Source organism: Dipteris shenzhenensis, chromosome 18, assembly GCF_047967505.1.
Source record: "Dipteris shenzhenensis isolate YYH24624 ecotype China chromosome 18, Dip_SZ_1.0, whole genome shotgun sequence".
In the NCBI taxonomy this organism is placed as follows: Eukaryota; Viridiplantae; Streptophyta; class Polypodiopsida; order Gleicheniales; family Dipteridaceae; genus Dipteris; species Dipteris shenzhenensis.
Genome location: NC_141613.1, coordinates 38,025,068 through 38,039,152, shown reverse-complemented (window position 1 = coordinate 38,039,152; position 14,085 = coordinate 38,025,068). Strand labels below are relative to the sequence as shown.

Genomic DNA, 14,085 nt, shown 5'->3' with positions numbered 1-14,085 from the left:
AATCTCTAGCAAAACGCCCAAGGGTCCTGCAAATCCTGCACTGGTCCTATCTACCTAAAATCTCGACTCTCTGTCGAAAGAGAGAGCCGTCTGGACGCTGAAGCATGATGTGGTCATCTGAGATGTTAGGGTCAGAGACAATGACCCTAACACGAGCCACCCCGTCTGCTCTGACTGCCTCTGCCAAGGAAGAAGGCATGCCAGGAAGGGGGGGGATCTCAGTGACCACTCCAAAAGTGGCTCTGATAGTGGCAAGCAGTCGATGGTAGACCTGAGGAATACCCGAAAATCTAATGAACAGTGATGTGACCTGCTTGTCCTCCTCGACCGGATCAAAGCCCAAGATGTAGGGTAAAAGAAAGATCCTCCTCGAACCCAAAGCCAGGGGATTAGCTTTGAGAACAAGGGCTATGGACTCGTGGGAGTCGAAAATCACTTGGAAGAATCCACGTCCCAGAAGTCGAATATCCCTGAGGTGTGGGGCAAGATCTCTTGGTAACGCCGCCAGCATCCAGTCTCTAGCCTGTGATCTGGAAGGGTGTGACCCAAAGATGCGAGCGAAGAGTGATGTGGAGCCCTCTAATTCCACATCTTTCTTAAGCTACTGCAACTCGTCTTCTGAAAAAATGACGGTTCTCGCGGCCGGTGAAAGTGAATGGAGATTGGCTGAATGGGGATCCATTCGCCAATCGATGTGAAAAGGCCGATTTCAACACTGTTAAAGCTCCGTCCATCAAACTACTGCCCAAGACGCCCTGGAACATGGGTGTAGGAAGGAGGAGAACAGGAGAGGGTAGGAAAGAGGGGAAGGGAAGGAGAGGATAGAGGGAAGGAGAGAATAGACTGAGGGGGGTAGACGGAGGTAGACTGAGGGGGACGCGTAGGGGAGCTAAGTTAGGAAGGAAGGGAGAGGGGGAGGGGGCTGACAGGGAGGGAGAGGGTGGGCGGGGGAGAGGAAAAGAGGGGGGGGGTTAGGAGGGAGGGAGGGGGCGAGTTAGGAAAGGAGGGGGCGGGGGGGGAGAGCTGGAGGGGGGCAGCGGGGGGGACGAGGGAGAACGGGGGAGGGGGGCGGGGGAGGGGAGGGAGGAGGGGGGGGCTGTCGGGTGAGGGAGAGGGGGGGCAGGGAGGGCTGTCAGCTGAGGGAGAGGGAGGGCGGGGAAGAGAGGGGGGGGGAGGGAAGGGGCGGGGGAGGAGGGGGGGGCGGGGGGGCAGTTGGGGGGGGGGAAGAGGGAGGGCAGGGGAGGGGGCGGGGGAGGAGGGGGCAGGGGGGCTGGCGGGTGGGGGAGAGGGAGGGCAGGGAGGGAGAGGGAGGAGGGGGCGGGTGGGCTGGCAGGGGGGGGAGAGGGAGGGCGGGGAGGAGGAAGGGGAGAGGGAGGGTGAGGGAGGAAGGAGAGGGGGCTGGCGAAGGGAAGGGAGAGGAGGAACAGCGAGGGGAGGGAGAGGGGGGGCAGCGAGGGTGAGGGAGAGGGAGAGGGGGCTGGCTGAGAGAGGGAGAGGGGGGGGGGCAGTAGCTCACGGGGAGAGGAGCAGCTCCTGAGTGTTCTTGTCTTCATTAACCCCATTAATTAACATGCTAATTTGGGTAATACTAGGTACTCATGCCATAGCACTGTAATATTGTAGAACAACTAATGTGTGTTATTTTCTTGTCACAGTTTTTCTGTGGGATGCCCTATTACAAGCGTGCTATGTTTCAGCAGCTAGATGGACATCTGTCCATTTTTCCATGCAATTGCAGGGTCATTGGGTAGATTAGCAAAATATTTCATCGCACTCCCTCACAGCAGTGTAACAATTCTAAAAACTTATGACTATACTGGACCGAGATCAGCAGCTTGTCTGGATCATCTACACACACATAGGAGAGATTGGAGATGGAGCAAGCACATGTAGAGATTGTAGCACAGTGGCATTAAAGACAGTGTTTGCATAAAAAGACATTGGATGAGCATGCTCAATTAAGAGGAAATCATCTACATCAGCACATCTTTATCAAACGCAGAAATGACTTATGCAGCCACGGCACTTGAATGCTTAGCAGTCATGTGGGCAGTCACAAAATTCCACACTTATATCCATGGTAAACCTAAATTGATCCCAGTGCTCTAATTGGATTGATGAAAAGGAAAAGGCTGCAAGGCCGTTAAGCACCATGGGTGCTCATTCTTCAAGATTACAACTTCTCAGTTTCAGACGGACCAGGAAAATACAACCAGCTTGCAGCTGTCCTCCAAGAGCTGACATGCAATCGAGAATCACAACAGGTAATGTTCTTCCTGCTCAGTGTTGCCAACAGCCAGTCGAATTCCCTCGCCAATACCTTATTCTCCTTCTCTCTTACCATTGTATAAGACCTCAAAATTCTGCATACTCAATATCCAACAATTCCAGCCATCTGCCAATAAAATCCAGCCGATGTCCTCCCTTATTCTATGACGTCTATGACTCTATCTCTTAGTATACCATAAACCCCATTCCAACCATGTTTGTTTGTCCCAAAATCAGCCCACTATTTTTATCTGAATACATTCCATGATGATTTGTTAGACAAAACTCAGCTGCTCACCTGAAGAAAGCCTAGCGGAGACAAAGAAGATTTTATAATAGAAGGCATCATTCATTCAAGTTGACAAGGGAGTCCTGGTCACGGTCAATTATCCCATCAGAAATAAGGGTCCTGAAGAGGTTCTTGCCAGATTGGGTAGGGCCTTACCACATTATACAACAAATTGGTAGCACAAGTTATGCATTTTGGACCTATGCTCAGTGCTCACCTGTCAGAAAGGCCAAAACGTCTGCACATATATCCAAGATGAAGCCTTTCACTCCCAAGCTGTTGTTTTTCAAGGGGGGAGTAAACCTGACAAGGACAATGATAAACGTGAATGAAAGTGCTGAGTCAGCTCTGACTTGGCATCCAGCTAGACTGAGTTCTGAGCAGTTAGCTGTGCCTTTCAAAGGAGGTTGTAACAAAAGAACAGGGAAAGACATTAAAAAGGGAAGGGGCTGCTTAGTTGGAGGGGTGATATTGACTACATTCTAATCCATGCACTTAGTCGGATTAGTTGAAGGGACCGCTTAGTTGGAGAGAATTGGACAAGGTTATCGTAAGTACTGCTCAGATTCATGCTTTTACATGTGCCAAAGGTTACATGACAGCATTTCAACTACTCTACCGAAGCTGCGAAGATTCTACTTCTAAAGAAACATAAAACCTAAGGTGCATGTATGCGCAATGCTTTGCAGTACCATGGCAAAATCAAAGCACCAGATAAGTTTATCAAATTTCACAGAGAAAAACAGAGTGGAGCACATAGACAAAGAACAGATAATCTTACATTCTTCAGTATCTGATGAAGAGACTAGATGGGGTCGATGGTACAATCTCAAAGGACATGTTGATTCTTTGAAAACCTGAGAGCCGCCAGATGAGCAAGAAGTTGTTGATGGCAATACCTCTGTTCCAAGCATGATTTAGCACCGTCTGGTCATGGCCAAGCATAAAAGAGACAACATGGCAACGTTAATGCAGACTTGCTCCTCTAAAATGATCAAATCATCATGACATGTTGAGGATAACCACCTTCACAAGAAATACGAGTGCTCAATGCAGGCACAGATGGCACAAGAAACATAATGCTCCTCCTCTTAAGCAGATAATGGATTGTTTTGCACCTGCACATCACATCCAACAAAGGCTGAGGGCTGCAACCAAGCACATGTGAACACATCAACCAGCAGATGAACACCAGTCACACATCAACACTGAAAGCACCAAATAGGTCAGCTGGAAGGACCAAAAACATGGAGCAGAGAATTTGGTCAAGTACCTGCAAGAGAAAGCTACATGAAGAATTGAACATATACCTTCATAAGACTAGAATATATCCAATCGTACAAATTAAAATTTTGTATAGAACAAGCCAAAGAACAAAGCAAAAAACGGACAATCAACCTTAAAGAAGAACCTTAAGAAAACATGCATGTATCACTTTTGTTTATTTTGTTTGTTGCTTGTGTTTGACCATTTGATGCTTGTGCGTGCGTCCGTATGCGCGGGCCGGTGGTTATGTGTCTATGTATCACTTTTGTTTGCTTTTGTTTCTTGCTTGCGTTTGAGCAGATAGTGTTAGTAGTATACTGCTCATTCTATCGCTCTAAAATAGTATGAACGACGTCTGCCATGTGGTTTTCCCCCCCTTCATTTTTTGTGCTTCTTTAATGGCTTGCATTTGAGGACTTGAACTTCCGAGGACACTATGAGCTATCGTTCATTCTATGCTTCTAGGATATTATAAACTGACATATGATTGGGATTCTTCTCAAGTTACTTAATTTAGTATTTCGTTGTCCAAGGACACTGAAGAAGCTCTTTTGTGTAGGGTAGCATCTAGATGCATCTATAACACACACGTTATGTGGTCAGCTTATGGTTACGAGATTCTGTCTGCCAAGCACAACATACAAGCTAGGAAAGTGTTGCTGACACGGATTGCATATTCACATTACCACATTAATATTTTTTTATTCATGCACAGCATTACACTAAAGATGTGAAATTTTTGAAAATAACAATAAGTGGAGATACCGCTAGTGAATCTAAAATTACCATCGGCAAAATGTCTTGTTCTAACTTCTAGCCGTGACATTTATATTACAAGTAGTAGCACTTTTTTTTTTAGACATAAGATTTTTGTGACGTGTTAATGGTTTTTCTTTTCGTTTACGTGAAAACAGGAATTTCTAAACCTCTTGGCAATATTCAAATCAACATTGTTAAATTACCTATCTAGAAACGATGAACAGGTACTCTATTGATCCGGAGCCTGCAATAATCTAGACTGATCGACTGATCTCAGTGGCAATTCGTGCAGCTGGAGAAGAGACTTTGAAGCAAATGGGACCTCCAGCAGGGAATAGATAGGGCACGAGTTGTGTAAAATCCATTTGAATCGTTAACTACCGTGCGGTTCTCTTCCACCATGTCTTCATCTTGGCAGAACTAAAAGTGATTCACCATCTTCTTAGAAAGAAGACTATCCTCATCACTTGAGTTGGCTCTAGACTCGGAGGAGCTCAGGCGCTTCTATAAATGGGGTTGATCCAATAAGTACTGAACCAATTAAAAAGGAGTCAACAGCGTTTTGACTAAGCGCCTAAACGTGTGGGTGTGGGTGTGCCGGTCCTGAGTTCAAGTCCTAGGGATAGCTCAGGATTCTATCTTCGTACAAGGGCGCTATTGGCACTTTCAATTTCAGTACAACCAAAAAAAAAAACGAATTAAAAAGGGACACGACATGCCAAAAACTCCTCACGGGTCCCATCAATCCACTCGCTTAAGACTGCTAAAGGACCCCCACGCTGCTGGCGCTACGACACAACATGATTATACCTAGTTCTTAGAGGCAATAGACGGCATTTGACTTTCTTGTGTCACCACCGTAGCTTCTCTATACCTAGCTCTTAGAAGCAATAGACGGCATCGGACCTTCTTGTGTCACCACCGTAGCGTCTCTAGAATTTCTCAAAAGCTTCTCGAGAAGTGGTGGTGGGGGCAGGGTGGGTGCCACGCGGCAAGCCTTTCGTGCCACTTCATTTTTGGGAGCTTTGTGAAGGTGACACGTGTAGAGAGAACGTGTTTTGAGTTCTAAAGAGAGAACAATGTCAATTATATATCGTATAGATTGGTTGCTTTTATTATTTCAAATTATTATTTTCTTCCCCCCACACATGCACACCCACTATGAGGGGCACGTTGCCCATGGCCTATGCTGACACGCAATAGCCCGATGAAAATCGAACTTGGGAAGCGCTCAAACACGCCCAAACTGCCTAAGTTACCACTGCTTCGCACTATTTTAATTTAAACAGATTGTCATGATAAAAAATACTCTACCAGTACACGTCATGTTTGTTGTTCTTAATGCATGGAAATTTTATTTATAAAATTATCTTCTCAATACAGTGCATCTCATATCAATCTGATAATCATTAGAATTTTAAAATTTTGAAGACCCATTACACAAATGGGTCTTCGATACAGTGCATCTCATATCAATCTTACAATCATTATAATTATAAAATTTCAAAGACCCATTATACAAATGGAAAAATTAATAACATTACCGAATTTGTACCCATTGTAATGTTGAACTGCTAATGAGTGCATACTGGTCTTCAAAGTTTAAAATTCATAACATTGTATAGACTGTCAGATTGTTTGTTGTGTTAAAAAGCTAATTTTTCAAAGAAAAGTTGCATACATTATAAAGAAGAATGCATGACATCTACTCCAAAATTCTCAAGCATGTTTCCTTAAAATATTTAAGCTCCAAATGCGACTCAAGTGCAACCACTCCTATGCCACAAATTGCTAGATAGTGACGTCAATGATAATGTATGGAACTACTTTCCAAGAGATCTAAAGATGGATTAATATAGTGGTTCACAATCACATTGCCTTTTTGGAAGTATAATACGGTGGGCATGAACAATCTAAACCTCCCCAAAAAAAATGAAAGGGAACTTTGTTAACTAGCCCTTGATGGTGCTCATAGGAAAATAAGAAATTTAACCTCTCTCTCTCTCTCTCTCTCTCTCTCTCTCTCTCTCTCTCTCTCTAACACATGCTTTCTTATTCCTACACAATTGTTGGCTCCTAATGAGATCCTCATCCTCAAGTAGCACCATGAGGCACCTTGATGAAGTATTCCATGGTCCATGGTGTTAGAGTGAACAAGGCTTGTTGGTCTTACATATTGCCTCAAATAGTCTAGATAAAATTAACTAGAAGGAGAACATAACAAATCAGCTTAAAATTTTGCCATAGAATGAAAAGCTATCTTTATTAAGCATGCTTTTTTCATATAGGTCCATTTAATTAGGCAACTAGAAAGGGATTCGGACTCTCTTATAATTGAGATAAAATGACTTTGAGATCCATTGATTATGAATCTACAACCCTATCAAAAAAGACTATACCACAATGAAAATCAAGCTCGTAGACGCTTAGAACGGTATCCATGGATAAAGACCTTAAGTATGAGCTTCATCATCCAAGAGGAGCACCATCAGATCATTAACACTTAGAAAGGTAGAGAAAAAGATAGATGTAATATGTTTTGTAGTTTGGGATTCATAAAAAATGAAGTAAGTATAAGTTTCCACATGAAATGTTTGTGGCATATGCAAATCATTCACAATAAATGTCATGTGCAAATTATCCGTTGTTCGCGTAGTAATCATGAAATTCCATTGAACTTTGCAAATTTTCATTTTGAAGATGCTTTGCAATCTCCACTTTTTTTCTGCATACCATTTTGAAGTTAGTATGTCATTTCAACTTTGAATTTGGCTTTTGTGTGTGTGTGTGTGTGTGTGTGTGTGTGTGTGTGTGTGTGTGTGTGTGCGTGCGCGCGTGTGTGTGTAATTCCACACAAAAAAAAATGTGTGTGTGGACATTTCAAGACAAACATAATCCATTTCAATCCTTTCAAGACGAGAAGCCACAAGACAAACTTCAATAGAAGGATCTAGAAAAAGGAGGGAGGCACAAACACGAGGAATGCATCGTGCATCTCGCATTCTCTCTGTCAACGAGGTCCACACATATGCTCTTGGACAAGATGAGAGCATCACAGAGTACCTGAGGTATAAGCAACTGCAACCCATACAAGCAAGCTGCAGTGGCACTCATAGGAGCTAGGAAATAGTAGCTAGCCGTGGCTCTCCTGCACTCCTCTCTCCGTCAAGTATAGTAGACAAATATTCATCAAGCTTACAAATGGAGAAAATGGATCGAAGTCTACATGGATTATTTTCGGAGGAAGGCTGGTCATCGAGGGAATTACAAATGATAGATCTGGCCTTAGAGATAGCTCGAGGGATGAGATATTTGCATGAATCTAGGTTCATACATCGAGACTTAAGAAGCCTCACACTGTTCTACTGCCTCGAAAGCAGGCCTTGATCTCTGCCATGAAAACATACATATTAAAGTTTGAGTAGCTCAGAAGAAATGCGCCTATAATACCTTTCATCTATTGATTGTGCTACAGTCTCTTAATCAAAGCTCCATCCAACAATGTAGTGATGCCTATGTTCCATCTCTATATGCTATGGCTCCTGCGGGATTTTTTTTGTAGAGCTTGCAGCAAGAGTGGAGAATACATGACCTAAGGTCTTTCTATCTTACACAGAATCTTTGTATGGTAAGTCTCTTTTACTTACATTGTCTACGTAGTGGAGTCGAATGGCAGCGGTCGTGCTAGCATTCTTCTCATTTATAAACTATCAAACGGGTGGTTGGCCTCATGAGTGGAGCGTCTTCTCCTAGAGATACCGTGCATCTCAAGTTCTTAAACTAGGGCCTCTTCTCTTGGAGATACCGCATGGATTCTATGAAAGTAAGGCTTGAATAGATAAAGATATGGAGGAGCAATGAAATCTAAGTTGCTGATCTTGGGTTCTTTTCCCACCAAAACTATAGGAGGAGGTGTACTATCCAATGCCATTACATATCATTCCTTCTCCTTTAATTGTGTGTATGTGTGTGAGATCTCCTCTATAACAGTATGCCCATGAGATCTCCTTTCAAAGATTTCTTGTACACAAAATACAAACAAAGTTAGTGAGCACTATTGAGATGAGGGAATGTAAGGCATCATCGAGAAGTGTGAGACTACGATAGTCTAGAATTCAGTCTAATCCTTTTTTAACAATTAATGAAGTAAGGACCAACCGGTCTCTTTTTACATTATGTCCCTTATTGGTCCACTATGTGAAGTTGGTCCTAATGAAGCATATTAGTGGGTTTTTCTGCGTAAGCTAGGAGATTCACTTAGATCTCCTAGAGTATATTACATATTGACAAAATATGAAGAGGGGAGAGGAGAAGAGTGGAGATGAGGAGAGAGGGCATAGCTAGAGAGCACACCGCAAATGACTAATTGTACACTAGGTTTAGTTGAAAAAATAGAATATATAAAAACCCATTTAGGATTATGGTTAGGGGATCTAACCCTTTCCTTTATAGCACTCTATAAGGTTAGTGCTATGCACATATGATCACATGATGGTGCTATGCACACATGATCACATGATGTTGAGTGTGAACTCTCAACACCTTCCCTCAAGATCAACATCATGAAGTAGGCCTTCCCTCAAGATGATGATTCTGGGGAATCGAAGAAGGACTGAGCATTACATTCCATCACACCCCTTTAATGGGAATGTCCTTCCTCTGCGTCAAACCAAGAGCTTAGTCAGTGTTTCTCGAATAGCTCTTTACTGAATGGTTTGGTAAAGATGTCTGCAACATTCTCTTTGCTATCGCAATGCTGTAGTGTGATGTCACCAAGTAATACTCTTTCTCTGATGAAGTGCTCTCTGACATCAATGTGTTATCCTAGAGTGATATACTGGATTCTTGGCCAATGCTTGAGCCGATTGATTATCACATTATATTGTTGTTGGCTTTGACTCATCAAAGTAATCTATTTCTGACAATAGTCTTGAGCCATATAGCCTCACATGCACCTGTAGTGAGTGCTCTATATTCTGTTTCAGTCGAAGACAAAGAAATAGTTGGCTATTTGTTTGACAACCATGATATAGCACCTTGACCAAGGAAAAATGCATATCCTTGTGTCGATCTCCTAGTCTCATGATCTCCGACATAGTCACTATCCATGCAACCGTGGATGACTTCCTCTGTATTCTATCCCAAACTGTCTTGTACCTCTGATGTATCTCAAGACTCTTTTGGCTGCATTCCAGTGAGATTGTTTTGGATTTGCCATAAACTGTGCTAGTGAGCTTACTGCATAACAAATATCTGGTCATGTGATTGTCAGATATATAAGAGATCCGATGAGCTGCCTGTAGTATCTGTCATTGATTGTAGGCTTTTCTGAATCTTTAGTAAGTTTCAAACTTTGTTCCATGGGAGTGGCTGCAATCTTGCAATATGCCATATGAAACTTCTTCAGGAGACTGTCAACATACTTGAGTTGACTCATGAATGTGCTATCTGAATTTCTCCATAACTCAATTCTAGGACAATAGTGCATAAGTTCAAGATCTTTCATGTCGAACTCTGTAGATAAGTCTTGTTTTAGTTTTTTGATGAAGCTATCCTTGCTTCTTGTCACAATTAGATCATCTACGTACAAAAGTGCAATAGTAATGTCTTCCCCTTGAACTTTGTAGGAGAGTATGATCTGCATTGACTTCATGTATCCTAAATCAGCAAAATACTTGTCGATTCTACTGTTCCAACTTCTGGGTGCTTGTTTTAAGCCATAGAGACTTTTCTTGAGATGGCAAACCTTATTCTCCTTTCCTGGTTCAACATAACCTACTGGTTGTTGCATGTAGACTTCCTCGTCTAGATAACCATCGAGAATGCATTCTTGACATCGAGCTGATACACATTCCATCTACTGAGTGTCGCTAGTGATATCAAGAACCGTATGGAATCCATCTTTGCTATTGGAGCATAAGTCTCATCAAAGTCCTGACCATATTGTTGTGCAAATCCTTTTGCAACTAATCTGGCTTTGTATCTCTAAATACTTCCATCTGGATTGTACTTCACTTTGTATACCCATTTGTTTGCTATGGCCTTCTTTCCTGGTGGAAGGTCGCATAATTTCCAAGTATTATTTTTATACAAAGCATCCATTTCTTCATTCATAGCAGTTTGCCATTCTGGCTTGTTTAATGCATCTTCGAAGTACACTGGCTCTTCTGTAGCCATGATGGTAGTCATAAGAGCATAATTGGTGGTTTCAACCTGAATTGCTTTGCATTTCTGAGCATATGTCAATCTGGCTGGAGGTCTGCTTTCCCTAGTAGACCGTCTGAGCTGCTGTGGCTCTGCTTGGGGTGTTGCTGGCAATTCTTACTCTTCTTCATTAACCTGTTCTGTAGATGACTGTGAACTCGAAGCTTTTATCTCCTATGTAGGTGAGGTTTTCCATTCTGATTCCTCATCAAAGATTACATCTCTGGAGATAATGACTTTGCGGTTGATGGGATCATACAATTTGTATGCTTTGCTTTCTTCATTGTAGCCAACCATGATGCATTTGCATGACTTTGCATCCAATTTCCTGCGATGATCATCATGTATGTGGGCATATGCTATGCAACCAAATATCGAAGATGCCCAATGTGTGGCTTGTGTCCAATGAATGCTTCATAAGGAGTCATACCCTGTATCGGTTTGGTAGGTAGCCGATTAAGCAAATAGTTTGCAGTGGCTATTGCTTTTGCCCAATACTAATTCGGAAGATGCTTTTCACTAAGCATTGCTCTAGCACTGTCAGCTAAAGTCCCATTCTTCCTTTCAGCTCTTGCATTTTGCTGAGGAGTATCTACACATGTGAATTGTCTTCGAATGCCGTGATTTTTGCAAAAGTTCATGAATGCTGAAGACATGTATTCACCTCCTTTATCTGATCTCATGACCTTGATCTTTCTGCCTGTCTGGTTTTCTACCATGGCTTTGAATTCTTGAAATCTGGAAAACACTTCAGATTTCTCTTTCAGAAAGTAGACCCAACAATATCTACTATAGTCGTCAATGAAAGTCAAGTAGTAAAGTGAACCATTGATGCTGATAACCCCATACATCTGTATGTATCAAATCAAGAATACCTCATGTGCGAGAGGTACTTCTGACAAAGTTGGTTCGCTTTTGTTTGCCGAAGCAGCATGCTTCATAAACTTTTCCAAGAAACTGTAGCTTCGGAATCCCAATTGCCATATTCTGATTCCTGAGATCTAACAAGTACTTGAAATTGACATGACCATATCTCTTGTGCCATTTTGCAGATAGTGGCATCTATTGCGGTTGAGCTGACATGGCATGCTTATCTGGTACTGTAGCTAGCATTCTATATAAGCATCCTTCCTTGACACCTTTTGCTACCAGTTTACATCTTTTGGATTTATCTCTAATAGTGCATTCATCACCATCGAAGATGACTTTGTAATTGTGTTCCATCATTTAACCTACTGACAAAAGGTTCTTGCTGAGCTTCGGAACATAGAGCACATCTTTCACTAATCCTTTTGTACCAGTGAAATTGTTCATAGGGATAACACCTGTCCCTTGAACTGGATTTGCTGTATTGTCTGCTATGTAGATGACATTTTTCTGTCCTTCTAATGGCTTCATTTCTGTGAATCATTCCTGATGATTTGTCATGTGAGTTGATGCACCGCTATCGATGTACCAAGGATCTTGTTCCACTTGGTCGACTTGATAGCTATAATTCTCTTTGGGATTAAAATCAGTGTCTGAGTACACTGAGTACACTGTATCACTTTGATGCATTTCCTCACTTGCAAGAAACATATTCTCATGTTCATTTGCAAAATGACTGTGACTAGAATGTCCACCACCAATGGAGAAAAGTCTCTGAGAACCTTGACTTCGTGACATTCAACCATAGAGGCAAAGTTTTCCCATGGGAGCTGGATGCAAAGTTGAGTTTGAAGGGTAGTTTTTCCCTTTATTTCTCTCTATCTTTTCTTACTTTTCCCTCCCTAATCCTTTCTATTTCTTAATATTTTTTCTCTAATTTTCTACTTTTTCTAACACCCCCCCTCCCTCCTCCCTCTTAATTTTACCCCCTCACCTCCTCTCTCTTAATTTTACCAGCTCTCTCTATTCTCTCTCTAAACCCTCACTCAAACTGTGCCCTCCCCCCCTTAACTAATTCGCTTCGCTCTTCTACCCCGACTATTCCTCTTCCCCAAAATTTGCACGAGTCGGCTCGTTTCCCCGCTCCTAGAACCATTCCTCTCCATACTCAATCCCAATTGCTGCTGATCACCTCCTATTTAATGGCGCCCTCCCTTCCTTAAAACCTATTACTCAAATCACCCACTATCCTCGCTGCCCATCGCTTGTTCCTTGCTCGCGCTCTCTCAGAGCTCCTTGAGTCCTTGCTCTCTACCCCTTCTTTCGAACGCCATGCCCATCTAGTCCAAAGCCTTGAAAGCTCTACTCCCATCACCATCCATCACTAAGTCCCGCACGCAGAACAACCTTTTCTTCAAAAGAATGAAAATTTTGGTTTGCCAAGTATTGTCATTATCTTGGGTTTGCGTGCACAAAGCAAAAACAAAGGGAAGGACGATTCAGGTCAAAGACTCTCTTCAGGATACCAACATTGAGAAACTAATTCGATCAAATATAGGTTATCGAAACTTTAGCCACCTTCACACCTCAGCAGACTACAAGTTCCACTTAAAGAAAAACATTTTCTCATGCTTCTACTTGAGGCTGTGATGCAAAAGGAGACTGAATTGTCTCTTGTTTTTCTTTGGCTCCCTCAGGTTCTTCATTGAGTCCATCATGTTGTTTCCCAATGGTAGCAGTTAGGTAGTGAACAATCTTAGCCATAAAATCTTGTAGCTCGAGCTTTGTATATGCTTCTATTGAGACATGTTCCAAAATATCATTGAGGAACAACATGAAGTTATAGGCAATTCTCCACCCACTACTAAACTTGTCTTTCTGCTCCATTGCGAGGCGTGTCTGGAAATTTGCTTGGTCTTGATGCTCCCTGATTTTCATAATCACAGATACTAACGTGTTTGCAAACCTGTCCATCATGACATATGACAAAGTGAATTTGTGTAGTAAATAGTAAGATGCATGTTCATAATGATGTGATAAAAGAACACTTGCTTGAACACCCCGTAGATATATGGTATAAAGACGACTAGCATGCCATCCAAGTCTAAAGGTTGTAGCATTGAACAAACATCATCTACCGTCTTCTTGGTATCACTAAGTACAACTGAAAGGAGAGAATCGAGCATACACACGCGATTCTGTACTGATCTAGGAAAGTGAGATATAACCGTACTGTAGCAATAAATAAACAAATGCTAGAAGCAAATTGAATCAAATGATTGAAGTATCAAGCCAAGAGATGTTCATATCAAACCTGAGTATGGCCATCATGACTTTGTCATTAGCCTCTTTCAAAGGGTCGGAGAGGATTGTAACTTCCTCGCTACCAAATGTCAAAACATGAGGTCACTTGCTAATGATAATCCTAACCT

General features: G+C 42.3%; 1 protein-coding gene across 3 annotated transcripts in view; it reads right to left on the bottom strand.

Annotated features, from left to right (window-relative positions):
• Window positions 1-5,139, bottom strand: part of CPL4 (C-terminal domain phosphatase-like 4) — a 120,102-nt gene extending 114,963 nt beyond the window's left edge. For 2 of the 3 annotated variants that reach the window (XR_015542614.1, XM_087389657.1), the window contains exons 1-3: window positions 4,786-5,139; window positions 3,584-3,675; window positions 3,339-3,484 (exon numbers count right to left, since the gene is read on the bottom strand). Coding sequence is in view for 2 of the 3 variants with exons in the window: in XM_087389657.1 (XP_087245783.1) it covers window positions 3,339-3,340 (2 nt within the window). In the remaining variant the exon portion in view is untranslated. The remainder of the gene's footprint in view (window positions 1-3,338; window positions 3,485-3,583; window positions 3,676-4,785) is intronic. The other variant, XM_087389658.1, reaches the window with a different exon arrangement.
• Between the last annotated feature and the right edge of the window lie 8,946 nt (window positions 5,140-14,085).